The 23,369-nt window shown below is 43.9% G+C and overlaps 1 protein-coding gene across 1 annotated transcript; it reads right to left on the bottom strand.

Moving 5' to 3' along the window:
- Window positions 1–12,670: 12,670 nt before the first annotated feature.
- Window positions 12,671–13,426, bottom strand: LOC146870684 (nuclear apoptosis-inducing factor 1-like). The gene is made up of 2 exons (XM_085643462.1): window positions 13,000–13,426; window positions 12,671–12,753 (listed from the first exon to the last, which is right to left on the bottom strand). The coding sequence occupies exons 1-2, from the start codon at window positions 13,424–13,426 to the stop codon at window positions 12,671–12,673; spliced, it is 510 nt and encodes a 169-aa protein (XP_085499588.1).
- Between the last annotated feature and the right edge of the window lie 9,943 nt (window positions 13,427–23,369).

Raw genomic sequence — 23,369 nt, 5'->3', positions numbered from 1 at the left:
GGGGGTGATCGTACTTGCGCGGTCGGACTTCATTTTTCCGATTCGTACGGTAAATCGTCCGGGGATGTGTCGGACACAATTTCCGACCCGAGGACGTGTGGGGGAGTTTTCCGGATGTGATTCGTATGGAGTTTTTCCCATGCGAATCGTACTTGGCAGTTTGTACGGTACTTGTGCGACTCGTACTTAAAAAAATACGGATGCGAGTCGTACGGTATTTTTTTTTTACCGGATCGGAATCGGCACCATAGTTGGAGACCCAATGCTCCTGAGAAATAAACCCAGAGTTTCGCAATTAACCAATATGCTATTTCGTTGTGGCACTTTCACACTAGAAAATGTAGTACATTCACGCAGAATCCTGTCTTTCCTGAGAACATCGAACAGTCTGTTCTACTACAGAATTATGACATACGTTAACAAAGCAGCGCTTACCTCTCCTTTGTCTTTCTAACAAGCTCAGTGAGTACCTATTACCTTTCCAGTGATAAGCGTTATCGAAATGCCAGTTGGATCCCTGGTACCTAAGACCAGAATTTCACAGGTAACCTTCGCTATCATACACACTTCCCTCACACAGAAAATATCTCTAATGGCAACACACGGCGATGTCACCGAATCAAACCCAGACAATGCGTCGTGCAACTTCAATCGTCACACGTTTTCTCCTGTGTACCTACAGGATAACAACCATTCCGTCTTTCCCGAGAACAGCGCTTACCTCTGCTCTACTACAGAACCGTTACAAACTTCCGACTTCCTACATCCCAGAAGTCGTGCAAACAACATAAAACTCAACACAACTCGACATAGAGTGTTAGTACATAAATCAATAATAATAACCAATAATCAATAAGCTATTTACAAGCAATATTCACCAAACCAAAACAATAAAACCATCGTCTTGCTACCAGAAAACTGATGCAGCGCAGAACGTCAAATTCCCCCTTTTTGGCACAGACCAACTACCTCGGCATCCAATTTACTCACATACATTCATTGGTGGGGCCCATAACACCAATGTACTTACACTCGGTTGACCTGTTTTCTGAGGGAAAATACGTTTCTCAACGCTACCATGAGAGGAATACCTTTACTTTTACCCTAAACACATTGACATTAAACCTTAAGATATCCCTCCCATACGGAGATAGATCATTTAGTTGGATTGGTAATTGGTGATTAACTCGTCTACCTTTGCTCTATTACTTTCTCTTAATCCTCTTCTTCAAATAATCAACACAACACATTTGTCAATTAATCAATTATTCTTTATCTAAGAAATATTGAAAGAAATGTTAGAAATCATCATTAGCATTTTAGAGCATCATATTTACCTATTCTGGCTAAAGTCGTCCTCTAAGTCAGTCAGTCAAAGAGAATTTATTCCGCAAAGTTTAGGCCGCAATTCAGTCTCTCATAGATTCAGGATAACAGCTGTCCAGCTGTGTCACCGTCCTCTCCTTCAGCATAACGTCAGGAAATCGAGTTCGTCAAAGAAGAGCGCGTCGTCGTAGCATGTGTGTCGTAGCGTTCCTACCCTAATTCCCTACCTACTTTTATAATGAAAATAAAAACCAAAATGTAACAAGATCGGGGTTTAGAGAGTTCTTATTGGTCAACTTTGACTTGCGGGGTACAGTTCTCAGGGTGTCGAATGATGAAGTCCTCAAACTTGCTTGTTCCGGCTTTTAAATCAAGCATTGTCCTTTCTTTTGGATGGGTTCCCGGATAGACCTTGGAGGGTACATGTTCTCCCGGGGTCAGGTCCAGGCCACTATTGCTGGCGGTGACGCATGCGCACTTCACCCAAAACCTCGTGTTGTCAGGACAGTCACGTTTAACGTCTCGTTCAGCCATCTTGTTTAGGCTGAAATGGTCAACTTAAGCAAAAGAAACACAAAAACGTAATTAAAACGTAGAAATGGCTAATAAAATGTTATCCCCTTGCTAATACCCATATGTGTGTGTATTTATCTAGCAGAAGCAACATTTAGAGCGGTTTATACTCACTGAATAAAGCACAAATCACAAATACATCACTTAAAGCAACATATAACATATAATATTCTAATTTTTTACTATTAATATGCGTACACTAGTTAATTCACAATTAATATGGCCATGCAAAGTGCAATTCCCACGTGTAATTCTCTTGTTAATATAGTTGGTGAGTTATCACTTCAAACCGATTAATAATATTAATTGTTTATTCGGATTAATATAAACATGCAGAATGGGGGGGTATACAAAATTTTGTACTACCCGCTCCATCACCTGCACTGCTTATGACCTCACATATTAAATCACTCATGACATGTTCTATGACATCATTTTTGACTTCACTGATGGCATCTAAAATGACTTCCTTGATGACATCACTGATGACATCATCAAAGCTTCTTTTGTACACATTCTTCTATAAACTGGTATAATATTAGATTTATGAAAGTAAGTGCAAAATAGCTCGGACTAATATGAAGTATATTTACTGTATCATACATACAACCCCCATAGGTAAAGCAAACTTGTGCTATGTGCACCACTTGACCGTATATAATTCCCTTCATGGGTAGCCGAGTTCAAGTGGCCTATGAACCACAGATGGAAGGGTAACCTATCCTGAACATGGTCTTCAATCTGTATACACCAAAACCAAGTGCCTCCAGATACTGTAGCCCTGTTGCATAACTAATGCCCCACAACAGACAGCCTTTACCTGTATGAAACCTCTAACAGTCACTAAACCTACACTTAGAAATGAAGTGGCTATAAGTACAAAAGTGGGTACTTTTAACACTCTTTACTCTATGGAGAGAGTTTACTTTATACTAAACTTGTTTGCATACAGTGAAACTCTCACAAGAAATACACCACAGAGTATTAAAAAGTATCTACTAACAACAGTTCACATTCTATGCAAAACTTGTCCAAAGAGTGACTATTCACAAAAAATAACCAAGATCATACTACCTGCGACCTTCATGCTGTGGTGAAAACTTTACAGATAGCCCATCATCTGAAGCAAGACAAGCACATGTACATAGGTTAGTACCTGGTGCACACAGCCATCTATGTTATGTAGAAATTGTCATGCTGAGATGATTATATTTAATAACTCAAGGCTTCTTAAAATACTTAGTATGTAGTACGAATCTTTGCCCTGCAGGAAACTTTTTCTTCAGTACCAAAAAACGTATGTGGAACATAATGAACACAAGTCGTCATATATCACCTGCACACAGAGTTACTTGTCAATACAAAGATTTATAATGTGTTTAATCAATAGTACCTCAACACCTATAGTGCATTAGAAGCACATGCTTTTTGTAAATACGTACATCAATTTGCTGGACACAGGCTATACAAAATTAGGTAGGAAAGTAATATGGTAGTTAACTATCACTATGTAAACTGTATAACACACTAACACACTCATTAAATAATGTCATCAGTGATGTCACCAATGATGTCATTTGAGATGTCATCAGTGATGTCATCAATGATGTCATAGAACATGCCATGAGTGATGCAATATGTGAGGTCATAAGCAGTGAATGGCGGGGGCGCAACTATTAGTTAGCTCTGCTAACTATAACTGGTGAATTTCAGTTTTTTTTGTGTTCAAAACATTAATGTTGTCACTGACATATTCACCAAACTAAAACGTTATTGTTGTCACTTACATATTCACCAAACTATAACATTACTTTAACCTTTGTTTTTTTCAGTAAAAAAATATATACATATATATATATATATATATATATATATATATATATATATATATATATATATATATATACTGGCGGTCGCCAGTAGATAGTTATAGTTACAACCTAGTTTCCATAGGAAATCTCAAAATTCTATTTTGAATAACTTTGGCGCCGGTTGACGAATCCTCGCGAAATTTTCAAAACTAATGGGGCGCTCCTTTCAGCTCCTACCCTGAAAGTCTCGGGGTGATTCGTCAAGTGGGGGCTGAGAAAAAAGGGGGGTCCCAAAACGCGTTTTCCCCATGCATTTTTCCATAGGACCTTTAGACGCAGCTACAGCCCGAACGGCTGAACAGAATTACTTGAAATTTGGCAGAGAGGTAGCCATAAGGTCAAGGAAGTGCCTTTTGCAGGTCTGGTGTAAATCTGTTCAGTATTTCCTGAGAAAAGAGCATTTAAAAGCATATCAATATCTATACTCGAATCGGTGGAAACCAGGAAGTGTCGGCCGCCATTTTGTCTCTCGCAGTCTGAGGGGGTGAAAAACAAAGGTGGAGAACGTGAAAAGGGGGCAGAGTGGACAGTTCCTGACCCCCTAGCCTTGGTCAGGGGGTCACACAAGGACCCCCAGGGTGGAAAAAAACTATTTTTGTTTTTTTTTTAAATCGCGATTTAAAAAAAAATAATAATTGCACGGTGCGCGCACGGTGAAAAACCTGAAGAAAAAAAAATAATAAATACATAACTTAGCATTTAAAAAACCGTACAAATTCACTGAAAAAACCATAGGTTTCACACACGTTATAGTTACGAATTAGCATTTAAAAAACCTTGCAAATTCACTTAAAAAACCATAGGTTTCACACGTGTTATAGTTAGCTGGACATTTCACTCGTAAAAAACCAATGAAATTCCCCCGTTATAGTTACTGCAGGCAACTATAACTCACGCGACCGCAATCCTCTGCTGATGACGTCAGATATTACATCAATGATGACATATGTGTCTTTCTGAAAAATAAATATTTGTAATATATGTATAGCTAAAGATTAATGGAAGAAGACATGGGTAAATAATTGTCTAAATAAAGTGATGTAATATGTAACGTCATCAGCAGAGGATTGCGGTCGCGTGAGTTATAGTTGCCTGCAGTAACTATAACGGGGGAATTTCATTGGTTTTTTACGAGTGAAATGTCCAGCTAACTATAACATGTGTGAAACCTATGGTTTTTTAAGTGAATATATATATATATATATATATATATATATATATATATATATATATATATATATATATATATATATATATGTTATAGTTAGGGTGTAGTTTTCATAGGAAGAGACTTTTTTCATTTGCCAATAACTTTGGCGTTGTTTGATGAATCCCTGCAAAATTTTCAAAACTAGTATGACGCTCAATCCGGCTGCTGTCTTGAAAGTTTTGTGCTGATCCGTCAAGCAGGGGCCGAGAAAAGGGGGGGTCCCAAAACTCGTTTTCCCCCATGTTAATTCCCATAGAGATTTTAGACACAACTACAGCCCAAACTCCTGAACGGAATTACAGCAAAGGTAACTGTTGGTCCAGAAAGCGACCTTTTTGTAAATTGGTGTAAATCCATTCAGTAGCTTTTGAAATATTAAGGAAAATCCTAATTTTTATAAATATGGGCGCCAAGGCTCCGCGAACCCTCCCGATCTCATGCTGAGAACTAATTGACTGCCAATACTTCACTCCAGGAAGTCTTGGTAGCCATCTTGGGACTTTTCTGAGTTTCAGAAAAACATTTTAAAAAAGAAAATGGGTCAGGGTATGAATACCCTGACCCCCTAGGTCTCCTGGTGGGGTAGGGCAAAAGAACATGTTTTAAAAAAAAGATTTCGCCTAGAGCTGCGCTGGATCCTCGGCTCCCGCTGAAAATGAAAAAATAAAATGAGCACGGGCTCCCACGCTTTTTTCCTAAACCACCCCTGGGTGGGCCAGGTCCCAGAGGCATTTGGAATATAAAGGAGGGGGGCTGCATGGGCCCCCACCTCCTGGGGCTTATAAATGCCCTGGGGACCACCACCTCCCCAGGGCTTATAGATTGTTAATGGGGGGGGCCTCTTCGACACCCCATGGCCCTGGGGACCACCACCTCTCCAGGGCACATTCAAAAAATAAATCAGTGGGGCCTCATTGACCACTACCTCCTCAGGGCTAGCTTATTTGTAATGTGGGGGCCTCAGGGCACCCCCCAGATCCCAGGGACCACCACTTCACAGGGGCCAACGTCTTTTTTTTTAAATGGGTGGGGGGCTGCGGCCCCCCTTCCGGGCTGTTCTTGGCCTCAGGGACCGCCACCTTCCCGGGGCACGCCCTACAACCAAAACAGAGGGGGTGCTCGTGGCCCACTTCCTGGAACCATGGATGGCCCTGTGGACCGCCACCCCCCAGGGCCGGCTCCTGCTATGTCCTGGGGAGCCCACCGCCGGGACAAAGCTGTTCGCTGTGGCCTGGGGGGGAGCTTTACCGCTCCCATCAAGCTACAGCAAATGCTCCACCATCAGCAAACGAGAGCTGACAAAAAGTTCTCCCTTGCTGGAAGCGGAGCATGCGTCTGTTTCTCTGCCCTCTGTCAAACGCGCAGGGAATCAGATGGAATGCCTACAGACACAGGGAGCTGCATGTTTAGCAGCTCCCTATGTCTGAAAGCAGTGCTGGCTCCCGCAGCAGTGGGGGAACTAGAAGGGACCGTGGGGCATTCAGGCTCCCCCCACTGTCCCAGTAGAGACTGGGTGCACTGGGGACACCCAGGAGACATGGCTGAGCCCCGGGATGCGGTCCTCGGTGCCGTGATCAGCTTGGTGAAGGGTGCCATGTGGCTCCCCTTACCCTAATAAAAAAATTGAAAAATTTGAAAAAGGCCAGCCAGGAGAAGTGGCATAGCAAGGGGTGGGCGAGGGAGCGGTCCGCCCTGGGTGGCATGCGTTTTGGCGACGGCAGCCTCCTCCCACTCATACCTGCCATCTAGGGGGCGGCAATCGCCCCCGCATGCTCTAAATTTCAGCTGTTGCGGGGCAGCAAACGCCTTCGAATCTCGCCAGCACCCCTCTCCCCCTACTCTTCAATGGGGCCACCGCTGGGCAGCAAAAGTAGGGACAGCCATGGACGGCCACAAGGGTAGCTACGCCACTGGCCAGAGGAAAGTCGCTGGAAGCCCTGTCCCCATTATCAACTACTCTGCAAAGGCATAGGGGCCTCCTGCCGCACAACTTGTTGAGGGATGATGTCCCCTTGGGTGCTGAGGGTCCTTGGGAGCCAGCAACCCCTTCCGTTACCTCCAGTAAGTCCCACACAGCTGGATTGATGAGAACTTTTCAGAGGCCACGCCCCCTTTCTCCACCAGTCTGCACACACGCCTCCTGGTGCACTAGGTGTTGGGGATAAAGTTCCTATGGATGCTGAGGGTCCTTGGGAGCCAAGAACCCCTCCTGTTACCTCCAATAAGTCCCACACAGCGGGATTGCTGAGAGCTGGTTGGAGGCCCTGCCACCTTTCTCCACCACTCTGCAAATGTGACTACTACTTAAACAAGCATTTGCGATGCAATTGGTATCCCATTTGTGAGAGTTAGAGCTATTGGAGGAATGTACGACAGAATTCCTCATGCATTTTTCACGCATGCCTTAGGAACATCGTCATTTGAACCAATGTGTCTTTAGCACGCATTTGTTCTGCACAGAAGTTGTTTTAACGACTTGCCTTGGTGGGGAGGGGGGTGCTGGATTTTGGAATAGTTTAATTTACTATTCCAACTCCAGTCTGCACAACAGTAGGGAAGGTGTTGGACTTTAATTACAACACCACTCCACCATTGCGCCCCCCTAAAGCAACTTGTTTTAACGACTTGCGTGCAGAATGATTGCATGCTAAAGGTGCATTTGTTCTGTTGGCAGGGATGTGAAGTTGCAGCGTGATTCAGGCTTTGTCCTAAAGGACATTTCCCCTATTGGAGTTGTAAATGACAATGTATTTAACCTATGTGTTTTAGTTTGGAGTCAAGTGAAATTTTGTGGGTTGAATTGGTATTGTTAGTTGTGGAATTGTTTGTGGTGGAATTGTGTGATGTGAAGCTAATGAGTGTATGCTTTTATGCCGAAAATTATTTTTATGAAAGCATTCCATATGCAGGCTAAGAGCACGTAAAACAAACATAAACAGCAAATGGCAGACAATGTGGCTCCTTGCAGACACCGGGAGCCTAACAGGGAGGTGTTAAACTGGGGGCTCTTTTTATGCGTGTCTGGTTATGGACAACCATGCTGTACTGTTCACATCTGCTTTCTTAAACTGGACTTTGACCGAGAGGATTCACTCACTGTCCTAATTGGGCACGAAAAAGAAGGCAAACAAAAAGAGAAGAATGCTGTATCCGAATTAATAAGCTCCGTCTATGTGTCAGGTCAAACAGGCACTCATTTTCGACCGTCCTTGATAAAAAAGTAAATAAGCAACATGAAGGAGGGATGTTGGTGGCAATTAAAGCAGGACAGAGAGTGGTGTGGTGTGGCAGGGTTTGGGAGAGCAAGCTGAAACAGCTGGGAGGAGGTCGGGGTGGGGAAAGAAGGGAACCAAAACAAGCAAAGCAGCAGCAACGGCAGGGGTGAATTAGGGACTGCAGAGACATGCAGAAAGTTAATAAACAACATAAACATGCTTCGTGAAAGAAGCAATATTTTAAACATCTTGGGCCCCTGCGAACCATGAACCACTGCTCGGCTTGTAAAAACACAGCTCTCACATGGAGTGCTAAAACAGAAATAACCAGAGTCACCTACCTTGGCGTTGTCACCAGCCAAGCTAAGGGGTAGGTGGACATAAGAGTATAAATAAAATATTCAGCCCCATAAAAGGGGAGCAACCCTTTCCCTTGAGACCACTCCCCAACACAAAAATGTAAAAACCCCTGGAGTCTAGTGGCTTCTGCCCCCCTTGGGGGCAGATGGGCTTATAAACATACTGCTAATCTGCCACCCAAAGAGGGCAGAAATGGCCACAATCATCCTCCCATAAAGGGGAGCGACCCTTGTTCAAGGGGCCGCTCCCCAACATAAAAAAAATAACCCTGGTGGCCTAGTGACCCTACAAAAAAAGAAATCAGCCGATCTGCCCCTCAGGGTGGCAGAAACGGACAAATTCCCTTGCCCAAGGGGCCACTCCCCAGAAACAAATCCCTGGTGGTCTAGTGGGCCCAATTAAAAAAAAAATGGCGAGATCTTTCCCTTCCCCCATGGGGGCAGACAGCCACGAACAATGTACCCAAAGGGGAGCGACCCTTGCCCAAGGGGCCCTCCCCACAAATAAATTCCTGGTGGCCTAGTGGCCATACAAACAAAACAATCAGCCGATCTGCCCCCCAGAAATGTCCAAATGAATGCTCCCCAAAGGGGAGCGACCCTTGCCCAAGGGGCCACTCCCCACAAACAAATTCCTGGTGGTCTAGTGGGCCCTATTTTTTTAAAAAACATGGCGATCTGTCCCCCTGGGTGGCAGCCACAGCCACAAATATTGTTCCAAAAGGAGAGCGACCCTTGCCCAAGGGGTCATTCTCCACAAATAAATCCCTAGTGGTTTAGTGGGCCCTTTATAAATACAATGGCGAGATCTGCCCCCCCCCCCATGGGGGCAGACAGCCACAAACAATGCACCCAAAGGGAAGCGACCCTTGCCCAAGGGGCCACTCCCCACAAATAAATTCCTGGTGGCCTAGTGACCATACAAACAAAAAAATCAGCTGATCTGCCCCCCAGGGGGGCAGGAACGTCCAAATTAATGCTCCCCTAAGGGGAGCGACCCTTGGCCAAGGGGCCACTCCCCACAAACAAATCCCTGGTGGTCTAGTGGGCCCAATTTTTTTTTTTAAATGGCGATTTATATGGCGAAGTTACTAGTGTCCTGAATAAACGATGGCAATGTTCGTACATGCTCCTGTAGAAAAAAAGTCTATGTAGTGGGAGGTGTTTTCTAGAAAGCTGTGCCGTGCAGATATGATCAGTCTGCCAGGCGGTTTAAAAGCATCCTTGTGTACCTAAGGTATAAAATATATCACTGGCATGGTTGGGTGATCATTTTTAAGGTATTTCAGTTCATCCCTGCTCAGGAGGCCCGCGCTCTTCCACGCAAGTAATTTGGCATATAAATCATTCCTAGAGACCTTAACTGTTTGGAGGTTGCTCCTTTTGTAACATTCTCTGTCGTTTAACTGTTTTGTTGCTTCCTTAATATAGTCCTTTTTTGGCCAAATTACTACGCTTCCTCCTTTGTCAGAGTTCCATATGATGATCTGGTTATTGGTTTGTAATTACTTAATTAGTTGGTAATACTTGTCACTCTGATAATTATGGGCCAGATGTAGGTAGACAAATAGCGATCGCAAACGCAGAATTTCCACTTTTGCGATCGCAAATAACCCATATGAAATGTTGAGACAGAAAAAACGCTTCGTAAAATAAAGAATCGCTAAAAATAAAGGAAAACAGTTAGCGATTCTTTATTTAGCGAATATGCCACACTGACTCACTATTTTGCGAGTCACTAAATAAGGAATCACAAAATAAAGTCGCAAACCAATGTACATAAAATCGCAAATAGCGAATTTTTGAAAAATAGCAATTATGGAGTCGCAAATTAACACTGACCTAAAGCAGGTGGTAACCAGGTGCACTGCATACGAACAGCCCCAAAATGCATCTGCGTGAACACAATGGCGGCCCTCTATGTCATTGCAAGGTGGATGCAGATGCAAGAAGCAGCACTGAGGATCTGGAGACGTCAGGAACGCGTATACAGAGTGCACATTACACTATTCCAACTCACAGAGGCAGAAATTCATGAGAGATACAGGCTTCACCCCACCACCACCCTAGACCTGATACGTGACCTGCACCCAATCCTGGAGCACCAGACACCAAGGGCGCACGCGATATCACCACATGTACACGTCCTTTGTTGCCTGCACCTACTTGCATTAGGTAGTTACCAGGGGGTCATAGCTGTGGCTGGTGGTGTCTCACAGAGTTGCCTGTCACGCTTCTTCAACACATTCCTGGATGCCATGATGCAAAGAATGCACCACTATATTCGGTTCCCCAGCACACAGACGGAACTGCATAAGACAAAGACAGATTTTATCAGAAGTCCCGGTTCCCACATGTTATAGGGTGCATCGATGGGACACATATTCCAATCTGCCCCCCTCTGCTACTGAGTACATATATCGGAACCGCAAATCAACACATTCAATCAACGTACAGGTCATTTGTGATGCGTCTCACATCATCACCGATATTGTTGCAAAATTTCCAGGGAGCACGCATGAGTCCTACATCTTCAGGAACAGTGGGGTCTATACACGTCTTGCTGGGGGTGAATTTTGAGGATACCTGCTAGGTAAATCAATGTGACACACCCTGATGTATACCTTGAATGTATCTGTTGCTGACTGTGAATGATGTGTTTTCTTTTACCACTTAGATGATAGCGCATATGCGGTGCAGTCATTTATCCTGACTCCATACCTCAACCCATCTACCCCAAGTGAGAGGAGATTTAATGTGGCGCATAAATCAACACGGAATGTAGTAGAGCATACATTTGGACTCCTGAAAAGCAGGTTCCGCTGCCTCCACAAAAGTGGAGGTGCACGGCAGTACCGCCCTCTGATCTGCTGCAACATAAAAGCAACATGTGCCATGCTACATAACCTGGCCACAAAGAAGGGAACACCCGTGAAACTCACTGAATCAGAGGATGATGATGACAGCCACAACACCGCGCAGCAGGTGTCGCAGCAGCGCCACATGGGAGACACAGACGGGCTAAGATCACACGCAACTATTTCTGAGTAAGTAATGAGACAAAGCGAGTAATTGCAATTGTGTAATGGTGTTTTATTGACCTTACGTCAGGCAATAGGAATGCACAGCGTCGCACCATATTGGCCTCTCAGTGCCTCAACAATCCCAGCATGGGATTGATACACTGCATGCTCATTGTCATCCCTTATCATTTGGTTACATGGGTTAGTTTACCCTTCTCCCAATGTCAGCTGAAGCATGGCTTCATTTCCTGCGGCCACGCACAGCACTGCTCCGCTCACTCTGCACACTGCCCTCCCTAGAGGACTGTCCTGTGGCTGGACCTTGCCTTGCACTGCGCCCCCTGGACTTTGCTATTGGTGGAGTGATGCTGCTGTGGCTTGCTACCTCCTCACTTTCACCACCATCCCCAGACCCTGTGGCAGCGATGTGTGTTGTCTGGAGCTCTTCCAACGCAGTGGTGACACTAACCAACCCCCTAGCGACATCACAGCTGCAGTGGGCCATCTCCAACTGCATGGCCACTGAGCGTCTGCTAAGGACAGAGATGGCATTGCATAGCCGGTTCACTGCCTTTGTGTACCCTTCCATGCGCCGTTTCTCCCTGCGCCTTGCCCCACGTTCAATGTCCATTGTGCTGCACAACAGCCTTAGCCATGTCCTCCATGCCCTCAGCAACGGTGTTGTTCAGACCATATATGCCCTCCTTCATGTCCCTCATGTGTTTGTTCATGGCCACCTCTGGCGTTGCATTGACCGCATTGTCTTCCCTTGCAGCCGCTGCACCTTCAACATGTTTCCCTCCAGACCTGCAAATACACTGGATTCTTCACCCTGTGCATCTGGACTGTGTGCCCTTGGTCTGCGTCGTCAGGCACTTGTGTGGCAACGCTCCATGGGTGACTGAGTCTCTGGGGTCTGTTCTGCCTCTTCCTGCATGGTCTGTGGGGCTCCCGTGCTCTCCTCCTCTGACCCCTCCATCTCCTGAAGGCTACCCACTGTATACCTCCTGCGTCTCACTGGTGGTGGTGGTGGTGTGACATCTGCAGGTGACAGGACCTCCTCATCCTGAGTGTTGTGTTCCCTAGGTGCCTCTTATGTCTCCCTCTCAGCAGTCTGTGGCGCAGGTTCGCCTGTGGATACAGAATGTCCATTTACTGACTTGCCTTGCAGCGTTTCTGTTTCATTAAATTACATGTTTGCCATTCAAACTGACAGTCCCCAGCTTGCTTATTTACTGATGTGGGTCACATGCACTTGGGTTCAGTGGACCAACTGGTATGCTATGTGTTAATTAGGACTACATCTCCCAAGATGCGTTGCTGGTTGTTAGCAGATCATGGACTGGAGTGGGATTCATACTTGCTTATTGGGGATTAGGGCTTGGGGGGGGGGGGGCACAGCATGCTGTGCATGCTTCTTACCTTGTCTGTTGTTTTCTCTTGCTGAGCTGTCTGCGTCTCCAATGCCAATGATGCTCTCTGTCTGGAGGGTGGACTCCACCAATTCTTCCTGGGGTGTTGCTACTGGTGCAGTGGATGTTCCACCACCTGTCTGATTGGCTTGTTTGAGACTGTCAGCCACCCTCTCCTTGGCACGTTTGCGGAGGTCATACCAGCACATGTTCAGTTTGTTGATGGAGCGCTGGGTGACACCAATGGCATTGATTTTTCCCTGTATTACAAGCCAGATCTTCTGTTTCTGAGATTCTGGAACATGCAAAGAGTACTTGTCAAACAACTGGTCGTGGTCATTTACCACCTCCTCAATTAGGACCTCCAACTCCTTCTCTGAGAATTTGTGTTTTCTCTTCCTCGCTGCGTGCTGCTTTCCCTTCTCCTGTGTGTCCATGCTTGTTTTTTGGTGTCTGCTTGGGGGTTACTGTGCAGCTCCTGGGTCTGTGGTCCTGCTCCCTGCCTCTCCCACAGCTTCAGGCTCAGTGAAACAGCATGTGTCAGGCCACTTTCTGGTTGTGAGGTCATCAGGCTGCACCCGTTTTGCCGATTCGCTAATTTGCAATTTTTTGAAATTGCGATTTCGCAAATACCAATTCGGTAATGCGGATTCGGTATTATTTTTGCGATTATTACCGAATCGCTAACTTTTAGCAATCTTTTAACTACATCGGATTTTGAGAGTTCTTAATAGCGATTCGGTAAAAATCGCTATTAAGAACTCGCAATTTGGTTTTTGCCTACATATGGCCCTATATCTTCTGCAAGCATGTGATATTCGATAGTTACGTTTTTTAAATTTAATCTTTTTTTGCAACTCAACCCGGTCGCTTTCTGCATATTTGACCAAGATTTGTGCACGTTTTCTTGAAGAGTCTAGATTACACTCAGCCCATTCACTTAGTGTCCTTGGATCAGGATTTTCATAGCACGGTGCTATCATGATCTTTAGGCCCCTCGATATTCTGCCAACCTCTAGGTATCTGTGGAGCGATTTGTGTTCCTACAATTTGGCTTGTTCGCTCTTCATGAGCTTTTCTAGTCTTTTAAACATGTCCCTTACGTTTGAACCTCCTACCTGTGTCGAACATGTTTTCATACTGACTTGTTAGTCCGCACTGGGGGAGTCTTTAAACATTTCATTAGCAGCTGCTTCCCTACTCCGTGTGGCGTCGGCGGTCATTGTGTTACTTTGGGCACTTTTACTTGTGTACGAGCCTCAGTTGATGCTTTTGCTCGTTGCATGCGCACCTCCGGACTGGACTATCAGTCATTCCCTACCTTTCGTGCAGTTGGCGTTTCTCGTGTTCTCCGACATGGGTTCCGTCGCTTTCACTGTTGGTGGGAGTGTTTGCTGTCCTGGGGCTGGTGCGGCTGTTCTCTCTTTGTGAGACGTGGCACGTTTCCGGCAGAGGTCGGATGGAGCTTCCTGCCACACGGCCCAATCAAGGAGGGGATTCGCAGTTACCGAGGAAGCCGTCTTGGTACCAATATTACTTCCGACCTTCATTTTAAAGCAATCCTGCTATCCGTAGAAAAAACTAATGCGAACTCCAAGTTTTCCTGGTGCAGTTAAGTATTGATTGTCGCCCTTACACCACCCCCAGGACGCGTTTTGGCCTCAGCAGGCCTTGATCACATGACGCGTCTGCAGAGAACATTTGCATTTTTAAAGTGCTAAGTGCATACACACGTGGTTTACCCATTCCATAGATAGAGAAAGCATATTCATTAAAGCTAATGCTTCATTTTTATCTCTACACCTAGAGATAAAGGGCATGGTTACAATTATTGCATAAATAATTACAGTTATACAAATATTTAAAAATAACTGTAAAGAGTAAAATTTATATTGCAACACAACTTATGTCGCAGCAGAGCGTCCCATCCAGGGCATGCATCGGAGCATTTAAATGATGAGGGCCGTGTCCTATGTGCCTTCAATTGCCAAAGCCTCTAAAGAGAAGTGGGGACACTTCGAAACGCGTCAGGCATCCATGGTAAATTGAACTGCTTAAAGTTATCGTTCTGCCGGCGGATTGTATACCATAAAGGCTCTTCATGAGTATGTTGCCGTTCGAGTGCTCCTTGTACGTTGGGTACTTTGGAGCTTGGATAAATACGCGGCACACCCTGCCGCGAAGGAGCACCACCCCAGGATTTGGGGGCCACGCGGTTTGTTATCGAGCAGGCCGACTTCGTGGGGCAGCAACGGATTTAGCATATCCACCGGCACACCGAGGCCCATCTGGGGGCTATGAATGTCGCAGCAGCAACATTGCGCACTCCATCTGGAGACAAAGGACACTACAAGGCCCATAATGCTCAGCTAGTCGCAGCAGAGCGTCCCATCCAGGGCATGCATCGGAGCATTTAAATGATGAGGGCCGTGTCCTATGCGCCTTCAATTGCCAAAGCCTCTGAAGAGAAGTGGGGACACTTCGAAACACGTCAGGCATCCATGGTAAATTGAACTGCTTAAAGTTATCGTTCTGCCGGCGGATTGTATACCATAAAGGCTCTTCATGAGCATGTTGCTGTTCGAGTGCTCCTTGTACGTTGGGTACTTTGGAGCTTGGATAAATACGCGGCACACCCTGCCGCGAAGGAGCACCACCCCAGGATTTGGGGGCCACGCGGTCTGTTATCGAGCAGGCCAACTTTGTGGGGCAGCAACGGATTTAGCATATCCACCAGCACACCGAGGCCCATCTGGGGGCTATGAATGTCACAGCAGCAACATTGCGCGCTCCATCTGGAGACAAAGGACACTACAAGGCCCATAATGCTCTGCTAGTCGCAGCAGAGCGTCCCATCCAGGGCATGCATCGGAGCATTTAAATGATGAGGGCCGTGTCCTATGCGCCTTCAATTGCCAAAGCCTCTGAAGAGAAGTGGGGACACTTCGAAACGCGTCAGGCATCCATGGTATATTGAACTGCTTAAAGTTATCGTTCTGCCGGTGGATTGTATACCATAAAGGCTCCTCATGAGCATGTTGCCGTTCGAGTGCTCCTTGTACGTTGGGTACTTTGGAGCTTGGATATATATACATATGTATATATATATATATATTCACTTAAAAAACCATAGGTTTCACACATGTTATAGTTAGGTGGATATTTCACTCGTAAAAAACCAATGAAATTCCCCCGTTATAGTTAGTTCAGATAACTATAACTCGAGCGTCCGCAATCCTGCTCATGATGTCACATATTACATCACTCATGACATGGTCACTGGCATCACTCATGACATCACTGATGACATCATCCTTGTGATAGAGTGGCGGTCGCGCGAATTATAGTTATCTGAACTAACTATAACGGGGGAATTTCATTGGTTTTTTACGAGTGAAATATCCACCTAACTATAACATGTGTGAAACCTATGGTTTTTTAAGTGAATTTGCAAGGTTTTTTAAATGCTAATTCCTAACTATAACATGTGTGAAACCTATGGTTTTTTCTGTGAATTTGTACGTTTTTTTAAATGCTAAGTTATGTATGTATTATTATTTTTTTTATATATTTATTTTACAATAAACTACGTATTACATTTTTATTTATTTTTTGATGGTTTTTCACCGTGATTTAAAAAAAAAAAAAGTGTAAATGTTTTTTTCTGCCTTCGGGGTCCTTCAGGGACCCCCTGACAAAGGCTAGGGGGTCAGGAACTCTCTACCCTGTCCCCTTTTCACGTTCTCCACCTTCCTTTTCCACTCTCGCACTGATAACAAACAAAATGGCGGTCAACACTTCCTGATTTCGACCGATTCGAACGTTGACTGACATGTAACCACCAATCAGAATTACGCTGGCGCACGTTAGGGTGCACGCCACCGTGCGCGCACGGTGCGCGGCTATAGATATGTATGTGCTTTTAAATGCAATTTTCTCAGGAACTACTGAACAGATTGACTCCATATATGCAAAAGGCACTTCCCTGACCTGAGGACTACCTCTCTGCCAAATTTCAAGTAATTCTGTGCAGCCGTTCGGGCTGTACCTTCGACTAAAGGTCCTATGGAAAAATGCATGGGGAAAACATGTTTTGGGCCCCCGCTTGATGAATCACCCCGAGAATTTCAGGGTAGGAGCTGAGCGGAGCGCCCCATTAGTTTTGAAAATTTCGCGAAGATTCGTCAACCGGCGCCAAAGTTATTCAAAATAGAACTTTCAGATTTCCTATGGAAACACAGTCCTAACTATAACTATCTACTGGCGACCGCCAGTAGATAATATATATATATATATAAATATATATAATCAAGAAAAGGTTGCCCTCTGAGGAAAGGCCGTACCCGTGGAGTTAACACCTCCTTCGTGAGGACAGCAGATGAGCCAGCCCCCCCCTCCAAACAAGCGCCAAATATGTTTCGGCCAAAAGAGTTATTGGCAGATGAGCCAGTTTTTAACCTTCATCAAACCCATTGGGGTGAACATTGATTTAACGGGTGGCGTCCAGCAGCACCCACTTGGATTTATTAATGAGCGGGACTACGTAAACCAGCATGCAATTCTGCATACGCCGATGAGGCGAGACCTCAACGCCCACTGGGGCGGGAACTTATCAAAATAAATGAGGCGTGTATCCCACCATTTGCTGCTGTCCTTCTTCTGTTGCCAAGGATCAAGGATGCTTTTGTCCGAAACATGTTTGGCGCTTGTTTGGAGGGGGAGGTAGGCTCATCTGCTGTCCTCATGAAGGAGGTGTTAACTCCCCGGGGGCGGCCTTTCCTCAGAGGGCAACCTTTTCCTGATTATGTTTGGCGGCCTGTTCAGTCGCGGAAAGGCCCCGCCGCAGATACAGCGGATCCAGGGTTGTCTTACATGGTGACCCGGCAGGACCGGGGAGTACCCAACTGCGACCGACTCTGTTATTGGCGGATGAGCCAGTTTTTAACCTTCATCAAACCCATTGGGGTGAACATTGATTTAACGGGTGGCGTCCAGCAGCACCCACTTGTATTTATTAATGAGCGGGACTACGTAAACCAGCATGCAATTCTGCATACACCGATGAGGCGAGACCTCAACGCCCACTGGGGCGGGAACTTATCAAAATAAATGAGGCGTGTATCCCACCATTTGCTGCTGTCCGTCTTCTGTTGCCAGTGATCAAGGACGCTTTTGCCCGAAACATGTTTGGCGCTTTCCTGAATATATATATATATATATATATATATATATATATATATATATATATTCACTGAAAAAACCATAGGTTTCACACACGTTATAGTTAGGAATTAGCATTTAAAAAACCTTGCAAATTCACTGAAAAAACCATAGGTTTCACACATGTTATAGTTAGCGGAAATTTTACTGATAAAAAACCAATGAAATTGCCCCGTTATAGTTAGTGCAGGAAACTATAACTCACGCGACCGCAATCCTCTGCTGATGCTAATACTGTATTTAGACACTTATTTGCCCATGTCTTCTTCCATAAATTTTTAGCTATATATATATTACAAATATTTTTTTTTCATAAAGACACATATGTCATCAGCAGAAGATTGCGGTCGCGTGAGTTATAGTTGCCAGCACTAACTATAACGGGGCAATTTCATTGGTTTTTTATCAGTAAAATTTCCGCTAACTATAACATGTGTGAAACCTATGGTTTTTTCAGTGAATTTGCAAGGTTTTTTAAATGCTAATTCCTAACTATAACGTGTGTGAAACCTATGGTTTTTTCAGTGAATTTGTACGGTTTTTTAAATGCTAAGTGACTTTACGCCATTCGTGGCGTGCGCGCCCACTTAACGCAGTTCGTTCCGTGCACGGTTTTTATCAACTTTAATAAGCCCTGTACATTTGGTGGCCTTCGGCCACCAAAAGCACAGGGGGTGAGGTCAATGTGGATAGTGTTTTTTTTATTTCGATTTTATAATTTCATGTTGCCAAAATTACGTTTTTTTTCTCTATTAATAAGCCCTGCACATTTGGTGGCCTGCGGCCACCAAAAGCACAGGGGGTGGGGTAAGTGTGGATAGTGTTTTTTTTATTTTTATTTTTTTACCGTAAGCGTACGGTAAGCTTACGGTAAGCGTACGGTAAGCGTACGGTAAGCGTACCCCGCGAAATTGCCGAAAAAAAAATAAAACCGTTTTTGCTCTTGGGGGATGTTTGGGGACTCCCTCAACATGACTATGTGGGAGGGAGTTGTCAAAACAGCCCCGTAACATGTTTTTGGCCATCATGTTTGATAAACAACACTCAGTGCGAGAGACAAAATGGCGGACGCCGCTTCCTGGTTTCGGCCGATTCGAATGTTTACTAAGATCTAAGAGCCAATCAGAATCGCGCTCGCGCACGCCACCGTAAGCTTACGGTAAGCGTACGGTAAGCATACGGTAAGCGTACCGTAAGCGGGCTCAGATATATATATTGATTTAAAGGCTATTTTCTCAGAATCTACTGAACAGATTTACACCAAACCTACAAAAGGCACTTCCTTGACCTAGGGACTACCTCTCTGCCAAATTTCTAGTAATTCTGTTCAGCCGTTCGGGCTGTAGCTCGTTCTAAAGGTCCTATGGAAAAATGCATGGGAAAAACGCGTTTTGGGACCCCCCTTTTATCTCAGCCCCCGCTTGACGAATCCCCCCGAGACTTTCAGGGTGGGAGCGGAGCGTAGCGCCCCACCTATTTTGAGAAATTCGCGAGGATTCGTCGACCGGCGCCAAAGTTATTCAAAATAGAATGTTGAGGTTTTCCTATGGAAACGTGGTCCTAACTATAACTACCTACTGGCGACCGCCAGTAGGTAATATATATATATATATATATATATATATATATATATATATATATATATATATATATATATATATATATATATATATATATATATATATATGTATATATATATTCACTTAAAAAACCATAGGTTTCACACATGTTATAGTTAGCTGGACATTTCACTCGTAAAAAACCATATGAAATTCCCCCGTTATAGTTAGTGCAGGCAACTATAACTCACGCGACCGCAATCCTCTGCTGATGACGTCAGATATTACATCACTGATGACATATGTGTCTTTATGAAAAATAAATATTTGTAATATATGTATAGCTAAAGATTAATGGAAGAAGACATGGGTAAATAAGTGTCTAAATACAGTGATGTAATATCTGACGTCATCAGCAGAGGATTGCGGTCGCGTGAGCTATAGTTGCCTGCACTAACTATAACGGGGGAATTTCATTGGTTTTTTACGAGTGAAATGTCCAGCTAACTATAACATGTGTGAAACCTATGGTTTTTTAAGTGAATTTGCAAGGTTTTTTAAATGCTAATTCGTAACTATAACGTGTGTGAAACCTATGGTTTTTTCAGTGAATATATAAACATATAAATATAATCTGCATATCTATATAAATATAAATTCATGCAAACATATACATATATGCATACATATGCATGGTATGTACATGAAAGTTTGAAAAACTCTAATACAAGCAAAGCTAAAAAGCCACCTAATTACAAACAGAATTGCTTTAACTTAAACGAGGGCGAGACCTATTGCATTTTCAATGCTTGTTTACTTTGACTCCATCAAGAAGGCATTCAGATGTGTCCCACATTTTCCATAAATTCTGAATGGTAGCACTCTAGTTGCTCATTAGATCACTGTAGTAAAGCTACTGCTCACCAGGGAAGTCTGCTGCTGGTATTGAAAGTGCATGTTTCAGTCTGCATGTCAGAATTTTTTAATGAAATAGAAGAGGATTTGATAAGTCACTCAAAATGTGCCCTAATTTTTCTTTTTTCCTCACTAATCATAATTTCTATGGCAAAATGAACCTCCTCATTGTGTTCCTTTTAAATTAAACTACTCACTCTCTACTACTCACTCGCTACTACTTTCTACTACTCACTCTCTACTACTCACTTTCTACTACTCTCTACTACTCACTCTCTACTACTCACTCTCTACTACTCTCTACCACTCACTCTCTACTACTCTACTACTCACTCTCTACTACTCTCTCTCTACTACTCTCTCTACTACTCCCTCTCTCCTACTCCCTCTCTTCTACTCCCTCTCTACTAGTCTCTCTACTACTCACTCTCTACTACTCACTCTCTACTACTCTCTACTACTCTCTACTACTCTCTACTACTCACTCTCAACTACTCACTCTACTACTCTCTCTACTACTCACTCTACTACTCAATCTACTACTCTCTACCACTCACTCTCTACTACTCTCTCTCTCTACTACTCTCTCTCTACTACTCACTCTACTACTCTCTACTACTCTCTACTACTCTCTCTGCTACTCACTTTCTACTACTCTCTTCTACTCACTCTCTACTACTCACTCTCTACTACTCACTCTCTACCTCTCTACTACTCTCTACTACTCTCTCTACTGCTCACTCTCTACTACTCACCCTCTACTACTCTCTACTACTCTCTCTCTACTACTCTCTCTCTACTACACACTCTCTACTACTTGCTCTCTACTACTCACTCTACTACTCACTCTACTACTCAATCTCTACTACTCCCTACTACTCCCTACTACTCACTCTACTACTCACTCTCTACTACTCTCTACTACTCACTCTCTACTTCTCCACTACTCTCTACTAATCACTCTCTACTACTCACTCTGTACTACTCTCTACTACTCTCTCTACTACTCTCTACTACTCACTCTCTCTACTACTCTCTCTCTACTACTTACTCTCTACTACTCACTCTCTACTACTCACTCTCTACTACTCTCTCTCTACTACTCTCTACTACTCACTCTCTACTACTCTCTACTACTCACTCTCTACTACTCTCTACTACTCACTCTACTACTCATTCTCTACTACTCTCTCTCTCTGCTACTCAGTCTCCACTACTCACTCTCTACTACTCTCTACTACTCACTCTCTACTACTCCTTCTACTACTCACTCTCTACTACTCTCTACTACTCCCTCTACTACTCACTCTCTACTACTCTCTACTTCTCACTCGCTACTACTCTCTACTACTCACTCTCTACTACTCACTACTACTCTCTCCTACTCACTCTCTGCTACTCTCTCTACTACTCTCTACTACTCTCTCTACTACTCTCTCTCTACTCTCTACTCTCTATTACTCATCCTCTACTCTCTACCTCTCTACCTTTCTCTACCTCTCTCTCTACTACTCTCTACCTCTCTACCTCTACCTCTCTACCTCTACTTCTCTACCTCTACCTCTCTACCTCTACCTCTCTACCTCTACCTCTCTACCTCTACATCTCTACCTCTCTACCTCTCTCTACACGCACACATATGCACATATATGCATTTATATATATGTATGTGTATATATATGTATATACATACATATATAAACATATATATAATCTGCATATCTATATAAATACAAATATAAATGCATGCATACATATACAGATATGCATGTTATTTACATGAAATTTTGAAAAACACTAATAAAAGCAAAGCTAAAAAGCCACCTAATTACAAACAGAATTGCTTTAACTTAAACGAGGGCGAGGCCCATTGCATTTTCAATGCTTGTTTACTTTGGTTCCATCAAGAAGGCATTCAGATGTGACACATTTGCCATAAATTCTGAATGGTAGCACTCTAGTTCCTCATTAGATCACTGTAGTAAAGCTACTGCTCACCAGGGAAGTCTGCTGCTGGTATTCAAAGTGCATGTTTCAGTCTGCATGTCAGAAGTTTTTAATGAAATAGAAGAGGATTTGAGAAGTCAAAATGTGCCCTAAGTTTTCTTTCTGCAGCACTAGTCATAATTTCTATGGCAAAATGAACCCCCTCATTTTGTTCCTTTGCAAATTAAATGTTTTAAATGTTACCACTTTATTCCAATCAAGATGGCTGCAGGTGTGCCATACCTTTGTCATAAGTAAGACTGTTAGCGCTCTAGTTGTTCTTTAAAACACTCTGGGATTTCTGTCATTGGGCTATACTTGGGCTACATCTCGGTGATATTTGTGCTACATTTGGGCTCTTTTGTCTCTGGTGGTCATCTTGGGAGACTTGTTATGAAGTTTCCTAATTTCCTCATTTACTGCAGTCTCCTCAGTAGACATACTGTCAGTTTTTTACTTTGATTCAATGAAGAAGGCATTCAGATGTGTCACACATTTGCCATAAATTCAGAATGTTAGCACTCTAGTTGCTCATTAGATCACTGTAGTAAAGCTACTGCTCACCAGGGAAGTCTGCTGCTGGTATTGAAAGTGCATGTTTCAGTCTGCATGTCAGAATTCTTTAATGAAATAGAAGAGGATTTGAGAAGTCACTCAAAATGTGCCCTAATTTTTCTTTCTGCAGCACTAATCATACATT

The sequence above is a fragment of the Triturus cristatus genome, chromosome 1_1, assembly GCF_964204655.1.
Source record: "Triturus cristatus chromosome 1_1, aTriCri1.1, whole genome shotgun sequence".
Classification (NCBI taxonomy): Eukaryota; Metazoa; Chordata; class Amphibia; order Caudata; family Salamandridae; genus Triturus; species Triturus cristatus.
The sequence above is the reverse complement of the archived record's forward strand: the minus strand, read 5'-3'. Positions and strand labels throughout refer to the sequence as shown.

What these genes read in the sequence shown, in the direction of transcription:
- LOC146870684 (XM_085643462.1), bottom strand. Translation starts at nt 13,426, where the DNA reads ATGGACACACAGGAGAAGGGAAAGCAGCACGCAGCGAGGAAGAGAAAA. An exon ending in AAGAGAAAACAACAGACAAG is followed by an intron (nt 12,754 to 12,999) that starts GTAAGAAGCATG and finishes TTAATGAAACAG; the next exon opens with AAACGCTGCAAGGCAAGTCA.